The following is an 18,067-nucleotide window of genomic DNA, read 5'->3' as shown; positions in this document are numbered from 1 at the left end:
CCCCCAAATGCTCACGAAGGCCACATTCTGGGGGCGGTTGGGGCTGAAAGCTGGATGTATATAAGACCTACCAACTGGAATTTGGTGACCCTGATGCAAACCTCAGGTGCTATTCTGGGAGGGCTTCTCAGCGAGCTGCAGGTGACCGAGAAAAGAGAGGACACTGAGGGACATGCTGGGACCTCCCCGGACGCAGCACGGCAGGCAGACCAGCTTCCCTTATTCCATGGTCCCTGTTCCGGTAGGTCTGGCCCAGGCTGGGTTTCAGCCAGGCGCCTGGCACAACAACATCTCAAGACCAGCAGGGGGAGGTCCGTGGAGCAGGGGACAGCACGTGTGAGGGAACGCAACACCTGTCAAAGGCCCACTGCTGTTTTCTGGTGCAGCCGATGCAGATCCTGACTCGGGTCTTTCCCCTGAGCCTCAGGCTATGCCCCTGGTGCTGGCCAACCTCTGCACTGAATACTTACACCAGAGGTACCAATGGCACACTGGTCACATCTGCGGCCGCTGTGCCCATCCCTTTGCAGTGGGCAGGAAGCTGTGAGTGGTGGCAAACAGCTTGAGCAGCAGGACAGGGACACAGGTGGCTCGGGCCCAAGCTCAACTGCGTGACGATTACCCCTGGCTGTGTGGCTGGCTCACCCGTGGCCCAGCACTTGGGCTGGACCAATGAGGAAGGTCCTGGACATCTGCTGGAGGCTGGGGGAAGTCATGCTCTCCATCCCCTCGCCTTCACAGCCTCACACCAGCCTGCAAGGATGTAGCTCTGGCAACTCCTGGCAGCCACCTTGGGACTTCCAGGGGACAGGCTGTTGGAGCGTGGTGCCAGCACCCCAAGAGCAGAAATGAGCTGGATCGCAGTCACAGTGGTCTCCCTGAGTCCAGCCATGCCTGAAGCCAGCGCTGCTACCCCTGGCATTTCAGATCTCAGTTATATGCACCAGTAAATCTTGGTTTTTCTTTTTTTTGGCTTAAGCCAGTTCGGGTTGAGAGTTCCAGTGTTTGCAGCAGGTACGCTTAGCATCCTGTACTGTGCTACTGGTCCATGCTGGGGCACTGTGTCACATTGGGGGGAGCGCCTGGGACTGCCATCCAGAGGTGGGTGACAAGGGTGTGGGGGGCTGGGAGGGCTCAGAGCCAGGCTACTGAGGAGCTACTGGGAGGGCTGGAGGCGCCAGGCAGGAGCTGCATCTTAAAGAAGTAAAAAGGGGGAAGCCTCCTGGGGGAAGGGCCAAGAGCCATTTGGGGAGCTTATTTACGGGGGAGGATTCTCCCCATTATAAGAAAGTGGCTTTGAACCTGAAGACCTGTGGCCCTGGGCAAGTCAGAAAGCCAACCCCCAGGCAGGTCTGTAATACAAACCCCTGATCTGGACAACAACCCTGCTCTGGTTGAGGAAAGGAGGGGGCGGGGTGTGGGGAGGAAGTGGGCCGGTCTTTCGAGTCCGTGGGCACCAGCCAAGGCCCTGACAAAAAATGACTGTAGGGGCAAAGTGGGGGAGGGGTCCGGCGGAGCAATAACAGCATCTCACCTCTGTCATTTCTCTGAGCCTCAGTGTCCTCATCTGATAAATGGGACGAACCTCACCTATCCATCTGTTGTCAGGTGTCATGGGCAGAGAGCAGCCCCACTGCGGTTACCACTGAGTTAATTAAGAATAAAACACGAGACGGCCGGAAGGCTCCTGCTCTGACTGCCCCAGGCCTCTCTCCTCTCAGCAGGAGAGCGCATTTGGGTGTCAAAGAGCTGGACTGGAAGCCGGGGTGGGGGGCGGTAGCAGGGGCGCCTCGCCCTCCCGGGTCTGTGAAATGGGACGACCGCCGTGATGCACTCGAGGCCCGTGACCTCCAGCAGGTGCTAGGGCGGGCCGCTCTCCTCCCTTCCGCGCCGAGATCATCGGGGCTCCGCAAGCTCTTCACACCCCAGACTGCGGGGGGGGGGGACTCAGCCCAGCCCGGTCGCGGCCCGGGAAGGCGGCGGGGGCGCCGGCGGGGGCTGCAGCTGGCGCGGAAACTTGGGGAGGCGGAGGCCTCCAGCCGCCTGCCCGGAGGCTGGACGCCTGCTCCCCGGGCGGCAGCCGAGCGCTCAGCCAAGAACTTGTTAACAGGCCCCGAACAAAGAGCCAGTAATCCGGCGGGCGGCCGCAGGCGGGCTGGCGGGCGGGCTGGCTGCGGGACCCGCCCCTGCTCCGCGCTGCCGCCGAGTTCGCCGCGCCCTCTTGACCCCCGCGGGGCGGGGGCGAAGGCGGGGGCCGCGGGCAGGACGCGCAGGTCCCCACCCGGACCCCAGCTCCCATTGGCCCGGGCGCCGCCGCCCCAGGGCCGCTCCGGGGTCCCGCAGCCCGCCTGGCCCGAGGCCGGCCTCTAGCCCGGTGCCCTGCCCGCCAAGTATGCGGAACACCAGGCGGGGTTGTTTTGGGGAGGGGGTGGGCTCTGGTCACACCGGGGACGCTAAGTTAGCCCTCCTACATGCTGTGTCTGGCACCTTTTTTTTTTGGGGGGGGGTAGTGGTGAAAGGGGGGCTGGGAAGATGCAGACATGGAAAAAACCATCAGCCCCTCAGCTCCATCTGGTCTTCACCTCAATTCGGAGGGGGCAGGGCCCAATTCGGGGGTACCCCGCTGCAGGCTGCCAGCGGGACATGCTGGGGTGGGAAGCCAGGAATTCCACCTGCCGCCCTGGCTGGAGAGGTGTGGGGCAGCGGTGGGACACGCGCCCAGGCCTCCCCGGAGCGCCGCAGCAGCTCTCCTTCAGGCCCAGCCCGTCTAGACTGCCTACCCCTCCCCAAGTCCCAGCCACATGTTTGCTTGGAGCTCAAGGTGACCCTGAGCCTTCCAGACGGACACAGCGCTGACATGCAGGCGCGGGGAGGGCCTGGTCTGGGGACTCACCCACCAGGATGCTGGCGCTCCACGCTCTCACCGTGGCCCCACTCATAGGCAGGGACTGCAGGGCCCTTCCCCCACCTGGCTGGGACCTAAAACTTGCCCCTTTGTGACCTACTCTGGGGACTGAGCAGCTGCCACCCCGATCTCTGCAGTCTCCCCCTCTCTCTGACTCAGGGCTGGGGTGCGCCAGTAACAACCACTCCTGGGAGGTGTGACTCTACCCTGGCTCTGGGCATCAGAGGGGCAGAGAAAAGATGCCAGGCCTGTCCTCATCCCAAAATGGAGGCCTTCCCTCAGCCCTCTGCCCTCCCGCCTGGACCCCTAGCTGCACCCTCTCCCACAAAGCGGGCACCAAAGCCCACCCCACGCCTCCAAAGCCAGGGCGGAACAGCGCCCTCTGCTGTATCCATCAGCACCCATTGCAAACGCTCACTGACAGTGCTCACCGCTGCTGGGATTGACAGGCGTCAGGCTGTCTCACCTGCACAACTACGCACGAGGCCTGCACTTTTATGACTCCTCTGACTGACTATGCGAAAGCTGAAGAAGTACAAGGGAGGAGTGGGCCCGCAGCCAGGACTGGGTGGGGTGCAGAGGTGCTCAGGGCACCCACACTCAGGGGCTGACCCACCCTGGCACGACTTAAAGTTTGCACCCAGGACACTTCCTTGGCCTCACTGCCCAGGCCTGGTCCAACCTGGACCCTAGAACCTGCCAACTCAACTCACCGCCTCCTCCGAATGCCTGGGGGTCTGGCCCCTGGGAACCAAGGCTCCTTGCTGCCTCCGAGGTGCGTGTCTCGGAGGGAGTGGGCCTCTGGAGCGGGCGCTCTGACCACCTGGGGCCGAGAAGGGCTGTTCATTCCTTGGGAAATGCTCACCCGCTGAAGCAGAACTCTGCTTCCTGGGCGGGCTGCACGGTCCCCTTCAGCCCTGCGGCAGCAGCCACCTGGCTCGAGGTGATGCAGACAGCTGCTGCCAGGGGGCTTGGTGGCTTTGGCAGGTGCTGGGCAGGTGTGAGCAGTTCCTGGGGGAACCTGCTGCTGAGTGCACAGGCCAAACCAGAGTCCCCGGCCTCTGCCCTGACGGAGTCACCAAGTCCAGTCCTTTCGAATACAAAGAGGTGAGCAGCCCAGAGAGGTTAAGTGATTTATCCAAGATCACAAAGCAACCAAAGGGCAGAGCAAGACTAGAACTGAGTTCTATCAGGGGCTCCCACTCTACTTGGCCGCCATGTTCCGGGACAAGCTGAGCCCAAATCACCCTTTTCACATACCCCAGACAAGCTCTGTTCACACCGGAGGCTTCTGAGTCCAAACAGCCTGAGCTCTTGTGGGGGATGGTGGGGGGGTAGCGACTCCCGCCGGGGGCTCCTGCTGGGGGCTGGAGCAGTTAGAGGTGAAGCAGCTCACACACCAGGGACCTACTCTTCCACCCCTGGGCTCAGGCCCTGACGCAGCTTAAGGCCCCACCTGCCCTAAACTGTGCCCCTCCAGATGCCAGAGAAGTGGAAGAAGGCGGCAAACAAGTCACAGGTGCTTGCTCCAAGCCAGGACCCACCCTGAGGTTGCCCATCAACTTATCACGACAACCCGAGGTGGCAGGTGTGGCCCCATTCAGCACACGGGGCATGGGCTGGGCAGATGTGGAAGTTCCCTGTCAGGAGGCCTAGATGAGACCTGGCCCGCCCTGCCTCCACAGCCCCCGCCCTTTCTACCCCACCTGATAGGAAGAGGGGGGCTGATGCTCCCCAGAGGCAGGAGGGCCCGCCGATGCCACCCCCATGGGAGCAGACCAGGGGGACAAAGGGGTGGGCTGGTAGGACTGGTCGCAGGAAGCTGAGCACCCATCTGGGTGGCAAGGATGCTCGGGGTCGGGCCGTGCTGTGGTGGGCTCAGCTTCATCAGGAGCCCCAGCAGGTGCCTCGTAGGGCAGCCCAAGTGTTGGTGCTGACCCAGCCCTGAGTGTGAGGGTGGGCAAGAGGAGGGGGCCACCAGGGGGGAGCGTTCGTTCAGCACCAGCGACACCATGGCCCCGTGCCCTCGGCTCCACCCTCCAGGGATCTGGGTCTGCAGCTCTGGGACTCAGTGACATTATTCACACAGGAAGACACCCATCTGGGGACATGTGTGCCTGGGAGGGATGGCGGTGGGCAGGCAGGCTCCTAGTTGACAGACCCAACATACCACCGTGTGAGGGACCCCAGACGTGGATACTTGTGACAGCTGGCTCGACGTCTGTGTATGGGGCCAGGGCACAGCCACCCCGTGGCGGAGTGTCACCTCGCTCCCCCCTGCCCTGGACAGGTGCCGTTTCCAGCACCCTGTTCGGGGACAGGGACGGGGAGGGATGCTGCGGGGCAAAGCCAACCTCCCCCTCAAGCCCCAGCAGCCTCCTCCGTCCCCCTCCCTGCCCCACCCTCATGCCCAGCCAGAGGACGCAAACCCAAGTGGAGGAAATAGAGAGAAGCACTTGACTGGCCAGGATGGGGGGCATGTTGGGGGCTGAGAGCAGGGTCCTGGTGCCACAGACAAGGGCCACATGCGTGGGAGGCACTGGAGTGGATGAGGGGCTCAGACCCCAGGCCATGCAGCCCCACCATGGCCAAGGAACCGGTGCCTCTGTCCTGTAGCCCCTCGGAGCTCATCACTGCACCCTGGCCCCTGTGTGGGCCCTGCAAGGAGTGGGGGAGGCTTTCTGGAGGGGCTGGATGAAATCTGGGGGCTGAGATAAGCAGAATGGCCCAGGCAGAGCAGAGGATTCTGGGGTATAGAGTGGGGAGTGTGGTTGGCAGGGCCGGGGGTACAAGGTTCTGAAAGATGGGGGAACTACAGTGAGGGGCTGGGCCTGGCCTGGGGGTGTGGAGGCCCAGCTGCCGGCAGGCAGGGCCAGGGAGGACACCCAGTGAAGTGTGGTGACTCAGAGGCTTCCCCAGGGCCCCAGGCTCGGGGCTCTGGAGGCAGTGGGAGAAACAGCTCCCAGCCTGAGCACCAGGGGCATCAGTGTGAGTGGAGGGGACTCAGGATCGGGGTGAATGGGGGTGGCCTCGGTGCTGGTCTAAGGGCTTGGGGGGAGTGACACAGGAGGGGAGGGACATGAGCAATGTCACAAGTAGGTTTGAGCTGGAGGACTTGGTGACAAATTAGAAGTGAAGCGTGAAGGAGAAGGGAAAGCTGAGGGAGACTCTAAGGTTTCCAGCCAGGGCTTGGGGAGTGGGGTGGGAGGGCAGGGCCCCCAGGAGGGAGGAGTGGAGGGTGATGCTGGGCCTGGGATGGGCAGGCCCAGGCACGCGTGCGTGTGCACACGTGCTCCCAGGTGGCAGCCAAGACAGCACTGGGGCCTGTGCCTGGAGAAGGTCTGAGGCCCAGGACCTGGGCGGCTCCCGCCTTCAAGAGTGAACGCCTTGAGTGTACAGGTCTTTGGCCCAGAGCAGCGCCAGGCAGGGGAAGGAATGCAAGTCTGTGGGTGTCCAGGACAGGGGCTGGCTCCTGGCCGAGGCCACAGTTGGTTGCTCCTGGACACCAGGCCAGCGCCTCTGGTTGAGGGTTTGGTACCTGCATCACTGCCAGTCCCAGGGCTCCTGGGAAGGCCCTCACCACACAGACAAAGGGAAGCCAGAAAACCTGCCTTCTTCTGGAGACGCCTGGAGCGGGGTGGGGCAAAGCCGGGTCCTTCCTGTCCCTGAGGCAGCATGAGTGAGAGCAGCGTATAGCCTTACAGGATTAAGGCACCTTCCCCCCAGCCAACTGTTCCAGTTTCGAGGTGAGGAGTAGACAGAGGGGTCCAGGACCAGCCCTGAGGATGGAGGGGGGGCCTGAGGAAAAGGCCACCTGGACAAATTATCGGGGTCAAGGTGGGCCAGCTCCACATGGGCCCCTCTCCCAGGACCGGAGATCTGAGTGCAGGGAAACCCACAGGTGTGCATGGCCCACGGGGCCGGGGAGGCAGGTGCCAGCTGTGTGACTGGGCATGAACGGGAAAATCGGCACAGAGAGGGGACTAGCAGGACAGTGTGGAGAAGGCACAGGCTTCTGTATGACCCAGGGTGACACTCAGCCTGGACAGTGGGAGGCTTTGGCGGCCCTGGCCCCAGGTGCCCCCTGCCGCCTGGCTGGCTGTCCCTCCCTCGGCCACTCGAATTCCCCGCTGATGTTGCTGAGGAGGGGCCAGGCCACCACAGAGCTGGCCTCTCTGGGCACGTGTGCTGGGAGCTGGCGGGGAACAACAGTAAGGGGCCCAGGTGAGAAGGGGGCCCCTCGCACAGGCCTGTGAGTGGGTGCCGGGAGGGCAGCTCTGCTCCAGGGCAGTCCTATGGCACAGGGGCCCACCTGCCAGCTGCCCGGACAGCCTCCGGCCAGGCACCAACAGGTGCCCCACCAACAAGGGATGCAGCTCCCCGACTCTGCAGCCTCCTGAGGAACCCATGTGGCAGCCCCCCACCACGGCTATGGTTCTCGGTCTTGCCAGCACCCACCACTCCCTTATCTGCACCAGTGCTGCACACCCTGCCAGGCCCCGTCATGAGCGGGCACACATGCCAACCCACGGTCCTCACACTGCTCACGTGGGCAACATGCAGATATGGCCACACAGCCCTTTCCCACACCAGACTCAGCAAGACTTCCCTGGGCACCTGCTCGGTACCTGGCACCGCCTTCCCTGGGTGAGAAGCACGAACACCCCCAGCTCGCCATGGTCAATGGTGCAACCCACACCCCCTGTGTGTGGCACACACGCTCCTGACACACACACGTGTGCAATATGAACACACGCTGGTGGCACCGCAGCCTCTGGCTTGGTCAGGATTAGACGGGGAGGTCATGGGGCAGCAAGGTGTGTTCGGTGAGGATTTGGGGGGGATGAGGGGGCGACAGAGGAGGGAGACAGAGTGGATGCAGTAGGGCAGAGGGAGGACTGAGGAGGCAGGCTGGGAGGGTGGCCAGACACTGGTGGGCGCAGGATGCGCCGTGTGGAGTCCCTTTAAGGAAACAGCTACCATCCTCAGTCACCCGGCTGGTCTCTGAGCAATCACTCACTGATCTCTGATCAGCCTGGCTTTGAATCCCAGGAACCCCAACATTCCCTCCTGACTCCCCTGGGATTCAAATAACCTGGCCAGGTAGAGGGGCATCTCCCACCTTCTTGGGGCAGCAAGAATCAGGAATTGCTAGGGCAAGCCCCATGCCCTCTCAATCACATCAATGACCCCTCCCCCCATACACATATAAATAAGTTCGGCTCTGCTGAGTGCATGGGTGGAGGCGGAGATCAGGACGGACCCTTAGCTCGGCCTGGGTGGAAGCTCAGGGAGAGCAGACAAAGGGTGCGGGGGACTCGCCTCCACCCCTCAGAGGAGCCGGGCTGAGGGCTAAGCTCCCGAGCTGGTTCCGGCAGCCAACCAACAGGACATGACGGGAGGAGGGAGGGCTGTGTAGTAAAAGGGAGAGGGGGAAGCAGCGGTGGACCCCACGAATGGAACTCTGGCCCCAGCACACCAGGGGGGTCAGAAACCCCAGCCGGGCCTCCCAGTGCTCTGTAAGGGCTGCAAGAGCTGGGGACTGGTGTATGTGCCTCCGCGCTGGAGTGGACGTGTGCGAGCGTGTGTGGTGGGGACAGAGGAGGACACTGTGTTCTGGACGTGGGCAGAGGCCAGGTGCCAAGCTGGGAACTGTGAGTAGCTGAGGCAGATGCTACAGGGAAGGGGTATGTTAAAGCCCCTCCTCGAGGGGACTGGGATGTGGTCAAAACCCTCTAATGTGAGACCCTCCGAGTCAGGCTTCCCCCGGCATTAATTCAAACCCCTGACCATGCTCTGGGGCTGGGCAGCCAGAAAACTTCCCCCCACCCCGGAGGCGTGGGGCGTCTACGCTCGCCAGCCCCGCGTGCTGACAGCAGCTCCTGGACTTGGCAGAACCCAGGGTTCTGGGGAAGCGCGCGCGAGGAAGCTGCGCAGCAAGGAGAAGCGGCCCTCGCGTCCCTCCCCATAAAGTTTGGCCTCGGGGGCTTCCAACCCGGTCCAGCAACGCGAGTCAGGGACACCTCCTACCCCCAGAAGCGAGCGTTCGCGCGGACGGTCCCCCGCAAGCCTCCGTACACGTGACTCACCCGAACCCCGGAGCCAGGCGGCGAGGATTACGCCCAGAAGCGCTGGCCACAGGCCGGGCCGGACGGCCATGGCCGCAGGAGAGCGGGCGGGCCGGGCACGGCGCCCCGCGGGCGGTAGGGCGGCTTTCAGCGCCTCAGCCCAGAGCCCCAGCCCCGGGCGCCCTCGGGGCCCATGCCAGCGGACTGAGCAGCCTCCGGGCGGCCGGCTACGGGGCGCACGCGGCGCGTGGCTCCCCTGGGCACCTGGCGCTCAGCAATGCAGCCGGGGCGGAGCGCAGCGCCAGCCGCGCCGCGCACCGACCAGCGGCCGCCCGGAGCCCGCAGCCCCGGAGCCGGCCGGCGGAAGCCGGAAAACCAGGACTGGAGTTACGGAGCGGGGCAGCGACAGGGCGGGGCGGGGGGAAGGAAGGAGGGGCCGGGCCCCCGGAGCTGCGTTCACCGGCCACCTCCGGCTCCGGGGATCCCTCCCGGCAATTCCCGGGGCTCTTCTAGGGAGGGTTTGGGGTAGTGGGTGGGGAGGCCTCCCACCACCCCTCGCGGTCTCCAGGGGCCGAGACAGAAGTCTGAAGCCCGGAGTGGATCAATTCTCGGATCCGGGCTCTCCCGGGCCCGTCAGCCTGCTCACAGGTGGCTCGGGAGGGGCCGGGGGCTGCGGCGACCCCGGCGCAGCGCCAGCCGGCAGAGAGCGGCTCAGGGCAGAGGTGCCCGGGGCAGGTTCCGCTGCAGTCCTCTCCCTCCACCCCGCACGACTCCCGCCTCCCGGCCGCGCTCGGAGGCCGTCAGCGCGCTGCGGTACGCCACCAGCCCGCTGCTTGGATGAAGGACTGCGGGAGAGCGCCCGGATTCTCAGCCAGCCCGCAGAGGTGCCCTGGAAGGCCAAACTTGCGGCCACCCGCAGTCCCAAGCACGTAGCCTGGTAGACCCCAGCGTTACCCAAGGTTTCCCTAAATCTGCGGCGACGTTTGCCTACGGAAAACAACCCCAGGGCGCAGCACTACTGACTGGGCGCACGGCATTGCGCCCCGAGCGCGCACAGGCTGGAGACGTGGGCGTGAAGGAACCAGCTGGATTTGGGGAACTAGAGAGACCTGGAGCAGGGTCTAGGCGCTTCTGCCTTCGAGCTCTTTGACCTTGAGCGAGTCAAGTCGTCTCCCAAAGCCTCCAGTAGTGACCGCCGCTGGACTGTCCTGTTCCCCACCCCCATCCACTAACCATGTTAAAATAAACAAGAGGGTTGCCTTGAAAGAGAAAGGAAATGACACACAAGCACCAAGTGCACCGGGCAAGTGGTCAGAGAAAGAGAGTCCTGCTCTGGGTCGGGAGGGGGACAAGAAGGTTGAGGGCAGGGTCCCAGACCGACATGCCTGCAGCGGCCAAGGTGATCGCTATGATCGGAGCTGCACGCTGGGCGATGTGAGAATGGTCTTCACTTCCACAGAGACGTGCGGTCTTCTGTATTTCTTGATACACGAGGCCCTCTCTCGGTCTTTTGTTTCCCACTGTTGATAGAAACGGCTTATGAGAAATGTAACTCTCCTATAAAAACCATCAGCCGATGTCCAGATACACATCTGCAGGCCCTGAGCTTCAGTGCCGAGGGGGAAAACACCAGCTCTGGGGTCTGGGGACAGGATCCCAACTAAAGGGACAGCTGGCTTTTCTTGCTCCATGTGCCAGTTGAGGGGAGTGGAATGTAACCCAGTACGGGCCACACTTTCCAATTTCCCTACAGGTTTCAATGCCAAACCAATGTGTGTGAAATCTTTTGATTTAAAATCTTTAACTGGGAAAAAAAAACAACAACTTAAACTTCCCGTGATCCCAGATGAAAATGTCCACAAATATGCACCAGCTTCTGGTTTTTCAACTCTGCTTTGAGCGTTGCTCGCACGTACTCTTGTCAGGAGGGCTTGATCTAGCCGACTGGACTGTGCGCGTGCGCGTGCGCCGCCTGGGCACGGGGAGCAGTAGGTGCCCGGGTCCCACCCTGCTCCCAGGAAGAGCTGGGTAGGTGAGGTGAAACAGGGGCAGCACCTGCGTTGGGGCCTCTAGGATGGCGGAGGGTTAGGGACGGGGGCGTGGGCACTGGCAGGACCAGGCTGAAGATGAAGAACTGAGGTTGGGGACCGGACTGTGATATGATAGCATAATGGTGTCTGCTGGACTCTGCTAGGTCCTTTGTGACATTTGTAATTCGGTTTGTTCCTTACACACGACCCCGGTAAGTAAACATTCTATTCCCGTTGTAGGGGTGAGGTAACTCAAGCTGCCGGGGAGGGCAGTGCCTCACGCCCATGGCCGGCCTGGTCTTACTCCGTGATTGCCTGGCTAGCCAAGATGGGTCCCAGGAGGTTCGATTTCAATATCCACGCTCCTTACATTTCCTCCTGCTGCAATTTCTGTTCTGGGGTTAAAATTTGGGAATGAGGTTTGGGGTACAAGAAAGGAAAGGTTCTCCTTTGTTCAGTTTGGCTGATCTGTTCCCTACTCTGGGTCTCTCTCTTCAGCCCTGTAGCAGCCAGGACAGACTAGGTTATGCCGTGGTGACAAATGTTCCTCAAATCTCAGTGACTCACATCAGCCAAGGTTTACTTCTCACTCGTTCACCATGGGTCTGCTGCTCCACATCACCTTCCTCGCCGACCTGGGCTGAGGAAGCGGTCACCCTCTGGTCAGTGAGGAAGAGGAAAAGGCAACTCCAGAAGGGCGTCCACCAGCAATCCATGGCTCAGCCCAGAAACGACACATATCGCTTTCACCCACAACTCACTGGCCCCCCTACCGCCAGAGGGTCAGAAAGAGCAACCCTGCCCCGTGCCTAGAAGGCAGTCGTGGAAATGCATGCAAAGTGGTGTTCGTGACAGACAGTGTTCAAGCCCTGTCCCTGCCTGGCTCTGTCCTGGCCACGTGTCGTCCTTTGTGTTTTCCAGGCATCCTTGTCATAACACAGATCTGAGCTCAGCTGTCCCCTCCCAAGTGGTCCTCAGGGGGTGTCCAGAAAAGGGGCAGGGTGCCCTTGCAGAGATGGGGGGTGCATGTTTCACCTGAATTCTGCTTAAGAATCAGGAGGGCTGCCAGGAGGGCCTTGTTTCAGACCTGAAGGTAGACGGCTAAATGGGAAGAAGGCCCCTGACGTCCCCAACTTCCTATGCCCTTGACCTCTGGACTCCAGGGGAGGGAGGGGCCAAACCCCAACTAGGTGGTACCTGCCACCACATGTCTGTAGACCCCTTGCAGTATCTCAGTGACAGGGTGTAGTTGTCACCTCCCACCATTGTCCTGGGCAGGAGTTTCTTCTCTCCAGGGAGCAAGAATCTGCCCCTCATTGGGTTTACTTTCTGGGGCCACACCAAGCATGTGTGAGCCCCCTTTTGCTTCTGTTATTTCAGAAGACTCTTCTTTTACTTCAAAAAGCAACGTCTGGGTCTACCTTGAAGTTTTCCCCTCCTCAGCCAAACACTTCTGCTGCTGTCACCAGCATGGCAGAAGGGCTTTGGGGACCACTGTGGCTGCTCTCCCCCAAGCCTGCCCCTCAGAAGGCATCTCTCAAAGGGAGTTGGGGCATCACCTGCCCATGTGGCCTGGTGCACAAGCTCACTTCCAGAACTTTTGTTGGAAGTAAGGAAAGAAATAAATTTTTTCTTGCCGGAAGAGGAGATCCTAGAGCTGCCATGATGTGAGAAGCGCACGTCTGAGACTGGGAAGAGGACAGCAGAGCCTGGAGAAGAGGGAGGTGCCAGGCCCTGGTTCATCAGTCCAGACCCCTGGATCCAGCCCCTCCTGAAGCTGTCAGATACATCCCTGCTTTTTCAGTTACATAAGCCAATACATTCCCCTCTTTTGTTCTTTAAGCCCACTTTAGTTTCTTTTCTTTGCATTTGAAAGAATGATACAGAATTATCCTTTCTAGATGCCTGTTCTAGAGCCTTTCCTAGGGTAGGGCAGGTACTTGTTATTGTGCACTGCTTGCAAGGCTCAATGCTACCCACTGAGGGAAGCTGCCACCTGTGGGAGAATACACGTGTGCACCCAGGTGTGGGTGAGAGCGGACTGACAGCCTGGCTATCAGTCGGGTGAATGCATGTAAGTTTGCGAGGGAAAATGAAGCCGGGAACAACCCCCCTTCAGAGGACCCCTGGCAATGTCTGGACCAGACCCTTTTGCACACTGAACCCCAACACCCAAGCCTGACACCCTGAGACAGACACATACATGCACGCACACACTGCATGCCAAAACCCACCAAGTTTCTGCTCTTAACATAGATGCACTTCCCACAGCCAACTCGCACAGGGGCGTGCCTGCAACATACATGTGAAAACACGTCCACAGACCCCGCTTCTTTCCTGTACAGACCGTTCACCTGCCCATTCTCGTGCTACTGAGAACTTCAGGCCAGTGCCTCCCTGGTTGGTGCCTTGGCCCAGCAACGGAGACCACGCCTTGTTGTCTTCAGGACCAAGGACAGCGCCTGGCGTGTCTGGAACCCTCACCGCGTGCACAGCACAGGATTGAGCTCCTAACCTGGTGCATGTCTTTCTATTGTCACAGCCTCTTATGAAGTAGATGCTCTGGTCATGCTCACTGCACTGACACAACAACTGAGGCCCATAGAGGGGACATAACTTGCCTAAACCCACCCACGTGGTCAGAGATGGAACAAGGATTTAAATGTAAAGGCTGCTCTGGAATGTTTGCCGAGTGATTGCAAGAATGCTCTGTCTAACGAATGGTTTTATTAGAGATACGTGCTCCTGTGGTGCATGTGCTCTCTCTCCATCTTTCACACACACACACACTCAGAAACACACACACACACAGAAATACACCCAGAGACAACCTTTGCGGCTCCATGAGCTCCGCAGCATCTAGGACTCTCAGGCCTCCCTGGCTGCACAGCCCCATTTCCAGTGTCCCTCCTGGGTGCTTAGGTGGGTTCAGGGGTGAGGGGATCCCTGCTGAGGGGCCTGTGCAAAGGAGGGGGCGGGAATTGTTCAGGAAGGGGGCAGGAGCTGAGAAGGAGGAGAGGAGGAGGCTGCGGCTGGGCGAGTGGAAATCTGGCACCGTGCCCTCCGCAGATGACCTGATGAGCATTTTGCAGAGTTAATTTCATTAGCATCTCTGGGAGATGAACAATTAGCAAGATGCTCTGATGCCTTTAAAAGCCTAAGAGAAGGAAGAAGGACTCCCCCCACCCCACTTCCCTACCAGACCACAGTGCCCCCCCGCCCACCCCACCTCCGCTCTTCCTCCAGGTTCCCTCCATCTCCATCTTCCATTCCTTTGCACCTCACCTGCCCCTCTCCTGCTCACTTCTACCCTCAGCCCACCCTGCCTCGCCCGCCACAATGGCCCCTCCTTCCCTCTTGCTGGACCACTGGCCACAGAGAGTCGATTGGTGCCCTGTGTTCTGATCACTTGGACACCCAGGGCCAGGGCTAGGCACTGGTCCAGCCCTCCAGAGAGGCAGGGCCTTTCTCTGGCACCCACTCAGGGCAGGGCCAGGTAGGGGTCTCTGTTTTTGGTTGTTTTTGCTGCCAGCTCTGTGGCAACTGCCAGACGGGGTTCATTCCAATCCCAGGGCTGGTCCAGTGGGCAGGGCTGGGCAGCCTGCCTCCTCTCACAGGGCCCGGTCCACTGGAACCCCAGGACTGGGTGGGGGGCTGGGGATCCCAGAAGGGAGGCACAGGATAGTGGAAAAGGGCTTGTCTGGCCATACCCAACGGATGGAAAATGGGGTGTGGGCACCCTGGGTGAGTGTTTCAGACTGCAGACTCCATCGTGTCTTCTGTGAGTCCTGGTCAGTGGGGTGGACTCTGGTCCAGCTGTCAGATCTCCTTTGGGGAGCCCTGGGGCATCTCTGACACAGGAGGCCCTTGAGAGCTGGGGCCCCCACTTTTGTGGGTTGATTCTAAGTTCTCAGGACTGGGTGGGACTCCTGACAGATCCTCTCCCCTAAGACGAGGTGGCCCCTGATTGTCCTAAACTCCCTTCTGACCCAGGGTCCTACCCCAGCCAGGGTACCAGAGTCCCCAGGGAGCTTGCTAAAACCCCAGCTTCTGGACTCCCTCCGAGCACTACTACAGGATCTGCAAAGAGGAGGGGCAGGAATCTGCATTTTCAGAGGGTCCAGCTGGGCCACAAGGCTGGGGTCGCAGTGCATGTTGGCAGGGTCCCAGGCCCTTGGAGCCAGAATCTCTTGCCCTGCACCGTGAATTCCCAACAGGGACGACATTGCTCCCAAGGGGGCAGAAACTGGTTCTTTGGGGTGGAGGTGGGTGAAAAGCATCTGACGTCCTCCTCGTAAAGCACAGACCCAACTGTGGCACACAGAGGCCTGCAGTGTGTCCGTGGTGTCACGTCTTCAGAGAGGGGGAGGCAGAGAACGAGTGCCCGCAAGGCTCCTCCTGGGGTGATGGTGAGCAATAGGCTGAGAAACACCACAGGTTGAGAAAAGTCCCAAAAAACATGCGCATAACGCATGCCCCGCTCCACACCTGGATACACACCCGCACACGCAGGAATGCACACCTGGGCGTGCCCTACACGCAGAGGCATGGGCAGGCTGCTCTCTCACCTGCATGCGAGTGCACACGCACCCAGCCTTCCCCCCCACACACACACACGCACAGACATCAGGAGCTGCAGTAACACTGTGTTCGTGAACAGGAGGCTGGGTGAGGATTTAATAAGCTTTCAGATAAATAAATATAGAAAAACCCCTTCCCTGGGCCTTCTCACTTCTTAGAAATGTGACATCCCTGGCTTCATGCTTGTCGAGAGCGAGAGCGGAGGAGCCCTGTGGCGTCTTCCCGCACGCAGGCGCGTTTCCGGAGCTCTGCGTGCTGTCTTCGTGGCTGTGAGAGAGGAAGGTGTGCCTGCAGCCGGTGTGCACAGGCCTGGAAGTGTGTGGGGCGGGGACTGGTCAGGAAGGCGGGCATGCACTTGCACAAGCATGTGCGCGTGCAGGGGTGACTCTCAGGTCCTTAGCCAGACACTCGGGCTCTAAATCCTCCCCGGTCATCGCCGCTGGTCATCGCTGCTTCCTTCGCTGATGTGCGGTGCAGGCGCGCCCAGCAGTGTGTGCTGAGTGAGTGAACGGATAAACGAATGAATAAATGGATCTCACTTACCAGGCTTCTCGACCTCTGTTCTCTTAACGAAACCTCACGAATGGTCCCAGGTCCTACATATGACTGTGCTCATTTTACAGATGAGAAAACTGAGACTCGGGGCATGCGAGGCGGCACCTGCAGCATCGGCGTCCATTAAGTGGTAGTCGGACGTCTTCCAGTTGGTTCCAGGCTTTGCCCAGCACATGTCGCAGCAACACGAGAGACCTAAGTGGGGAGGCCCAGGCTGAGCTCTCTGTCGCCGCCACCTCGCAGAGGGTCACCTGCAGAGAAGGGCTGCGGAAGAAGCAGCTATGTTGGAGTCCAGAACCTGTGGAAACACGCTCCAGGAAGGTCTGACAACCGCCACCCACTTTTCCCTCTGCTGCACCCCCGCACCCAGAGCCCCGGCCCTGGTCCCTCCAGGACCAGCTGAGGGTAGCGAACTGCAGCTCCGCGATGCTCACCCAGTGCAGCGGTTCTGACTCAGTCCGTTGGGGGTTGGTATATACTGTGTGCCAAGGTTAATTAAACTGGTAATTAGAAGGAGAGATGCTTAATCTAGGTGGTTAATAAAATAGCCCCCTTTGCAGGAGCATGTGGACGCTGTCACTTGGGCGGCCCAGCCGCTGCGGGATCAGTGGAGCAGAACGCTCCCGATTCCACCGGGCCTGGCTCGCGGCTCTCCCTGCTCCCCAAGTCCTGGCGCTCACTCCTGGATTTGCCTCAGCCTCCCCAGGAGGCAGCTGCAAGGCAGCTCAGGTCTGGGAGGGCAGCTGGAGGCACCTGGTCCCAAGGAAGCTCCGAGGGTTGTGTGCTGGGCGCGCCCAAGTGGAGGTGGGGGCGGGGCTCTTGGACCGGGGGTCGCTCTCCTGCCCTTTCACGACCCTTTCTGCCACTCCTCCACGGCTAGGTCTGACCCTCACACTGCAAATGACATCCGGGGGGATATCTTTCAAAATTAATTTGAAATTTCGCATGTAAAACACAAATACCTTGTTTTTGTAAAACAAACAAAAATGGCTACAAATAACTGTGCTTTAAATCTCAGGTATTTCCTCTGGTGGAAGGCTGGCATGTAGCCTTCTGGGCCTTTCTCTGCATATTCACAGGTATATATGTTGATTTAACTAGATGGAGTTTTGCTTAGTTTTAGATTTTTACAATGTGGCGTCTTGCTGCGCATGTGCCCTCGGTGCTCTCCCTGCAACCCCGCCCCTCGACAGCTGGTGCTCTCTTCACTCACCAAAACGGCGTTTTCCGGATAAAGACAGGAGTCTCCTTTGCCCTTGGGACTTCATGCTCAGAATGGCCCGGGACATGCAGCACGGCGTCCCTGACTGTGGTCTCAGCCCAGTGGGTCCTTCTTGTCCCCTGCAGGGCCACCCCCCTCGGCCCTGCCTGCTGGAGCGATTCCCAGACCCTGTCTCTCCTCAGGGACTGGAGCGAGCAAGGGTCGCAGCAGCACCCCCTCCCTCCTCCAGCCTCTGTCGCCGAGACTCCAGCTCCAGAGCAGCCCACAGCAGGCGGAGGCCACCACAGCACCACCTCACAACCATCCCCTACCCCAGCTCAGGTGTGAGGTCCTCAAAGAGACAGGCCACCTTCCCCTACCCATCTCCCAAAACAGTCCTGGGGGACAGGGCCTGCGAGACACACCTCCCTCGAGGCTGTTGTGAGGGCTGAGCTCCCTGCATGGCTGCCAGGCCAGGGGGCAGCAAGCTCTCTTTTGCTCCTGGGGACGGTGACAGCAGACCCAGCCAGTGGGCAGCAGGCTTCCAGCAAAGGTGGACATGCGCCCACGCAGGGGAAGGGGTTCCATCAACCTTCTAGTGACCAGCTGGTTGGATGGGCTTTGACGTCAGGTGAATCAGGACCTGAGCAGGTGGCACTCAGGCTGCCTTGCACGAGCGGCTCTGAGGTGGGGTCTTTCGCTACCAGAGCTCCAAGTCAATTCCAGT

General features: G+C 60.5%; 1 protein-coding gene across 1 annotated transcript in view; it reads right to left on the bottom strand.

The window, feature by feature from the left end:
• UNC5A (unc-5 netrin receptor A) overlaps positions 1-9,177 on the bottom strand; it is a 50,409-nt gene extending 41,232 nt beyond the window's left edge. The window contains exon 1 of the mRNA XM_037164044.2: positions 8,995-9,177. Coding sequence (XP_037019939.2) covers positions 8,995-9,064 — 70 coding nt within the window. The 5' untranslated portion in view covers positions 9,065-9,177. The remainder of the gene's footprint in view (positions 1-8,994) is intronic.
• Between the last annotated feature and the right edge of the window lie 8,890 nt (positions 9,178-18,067).

This window comes from Artibeus jamaicensis, unplaced genomic scaffold (genome assembly GCF_021234435.1).
Source record: "Artibeus jamaicensis isolate MK-2021 breed Jamaican fruit bat unplaced genomic scaffold, CSHL_Jam_final contig_1085, whole genome shotgun sequence".
In the NCBI taxonomy this organism is placed as follows: domain Eukaryota; kingdom Metazoa; phylum Chordata; class Mammalia; order Chiroptera; family Phyllostomidae; genus Artibeus; species Artibeus jamaicensis.
Note: the sequence above shows the minus strand (reverse complement) of the source record. Positions and strands in the feature narration are given on the sequence as shown.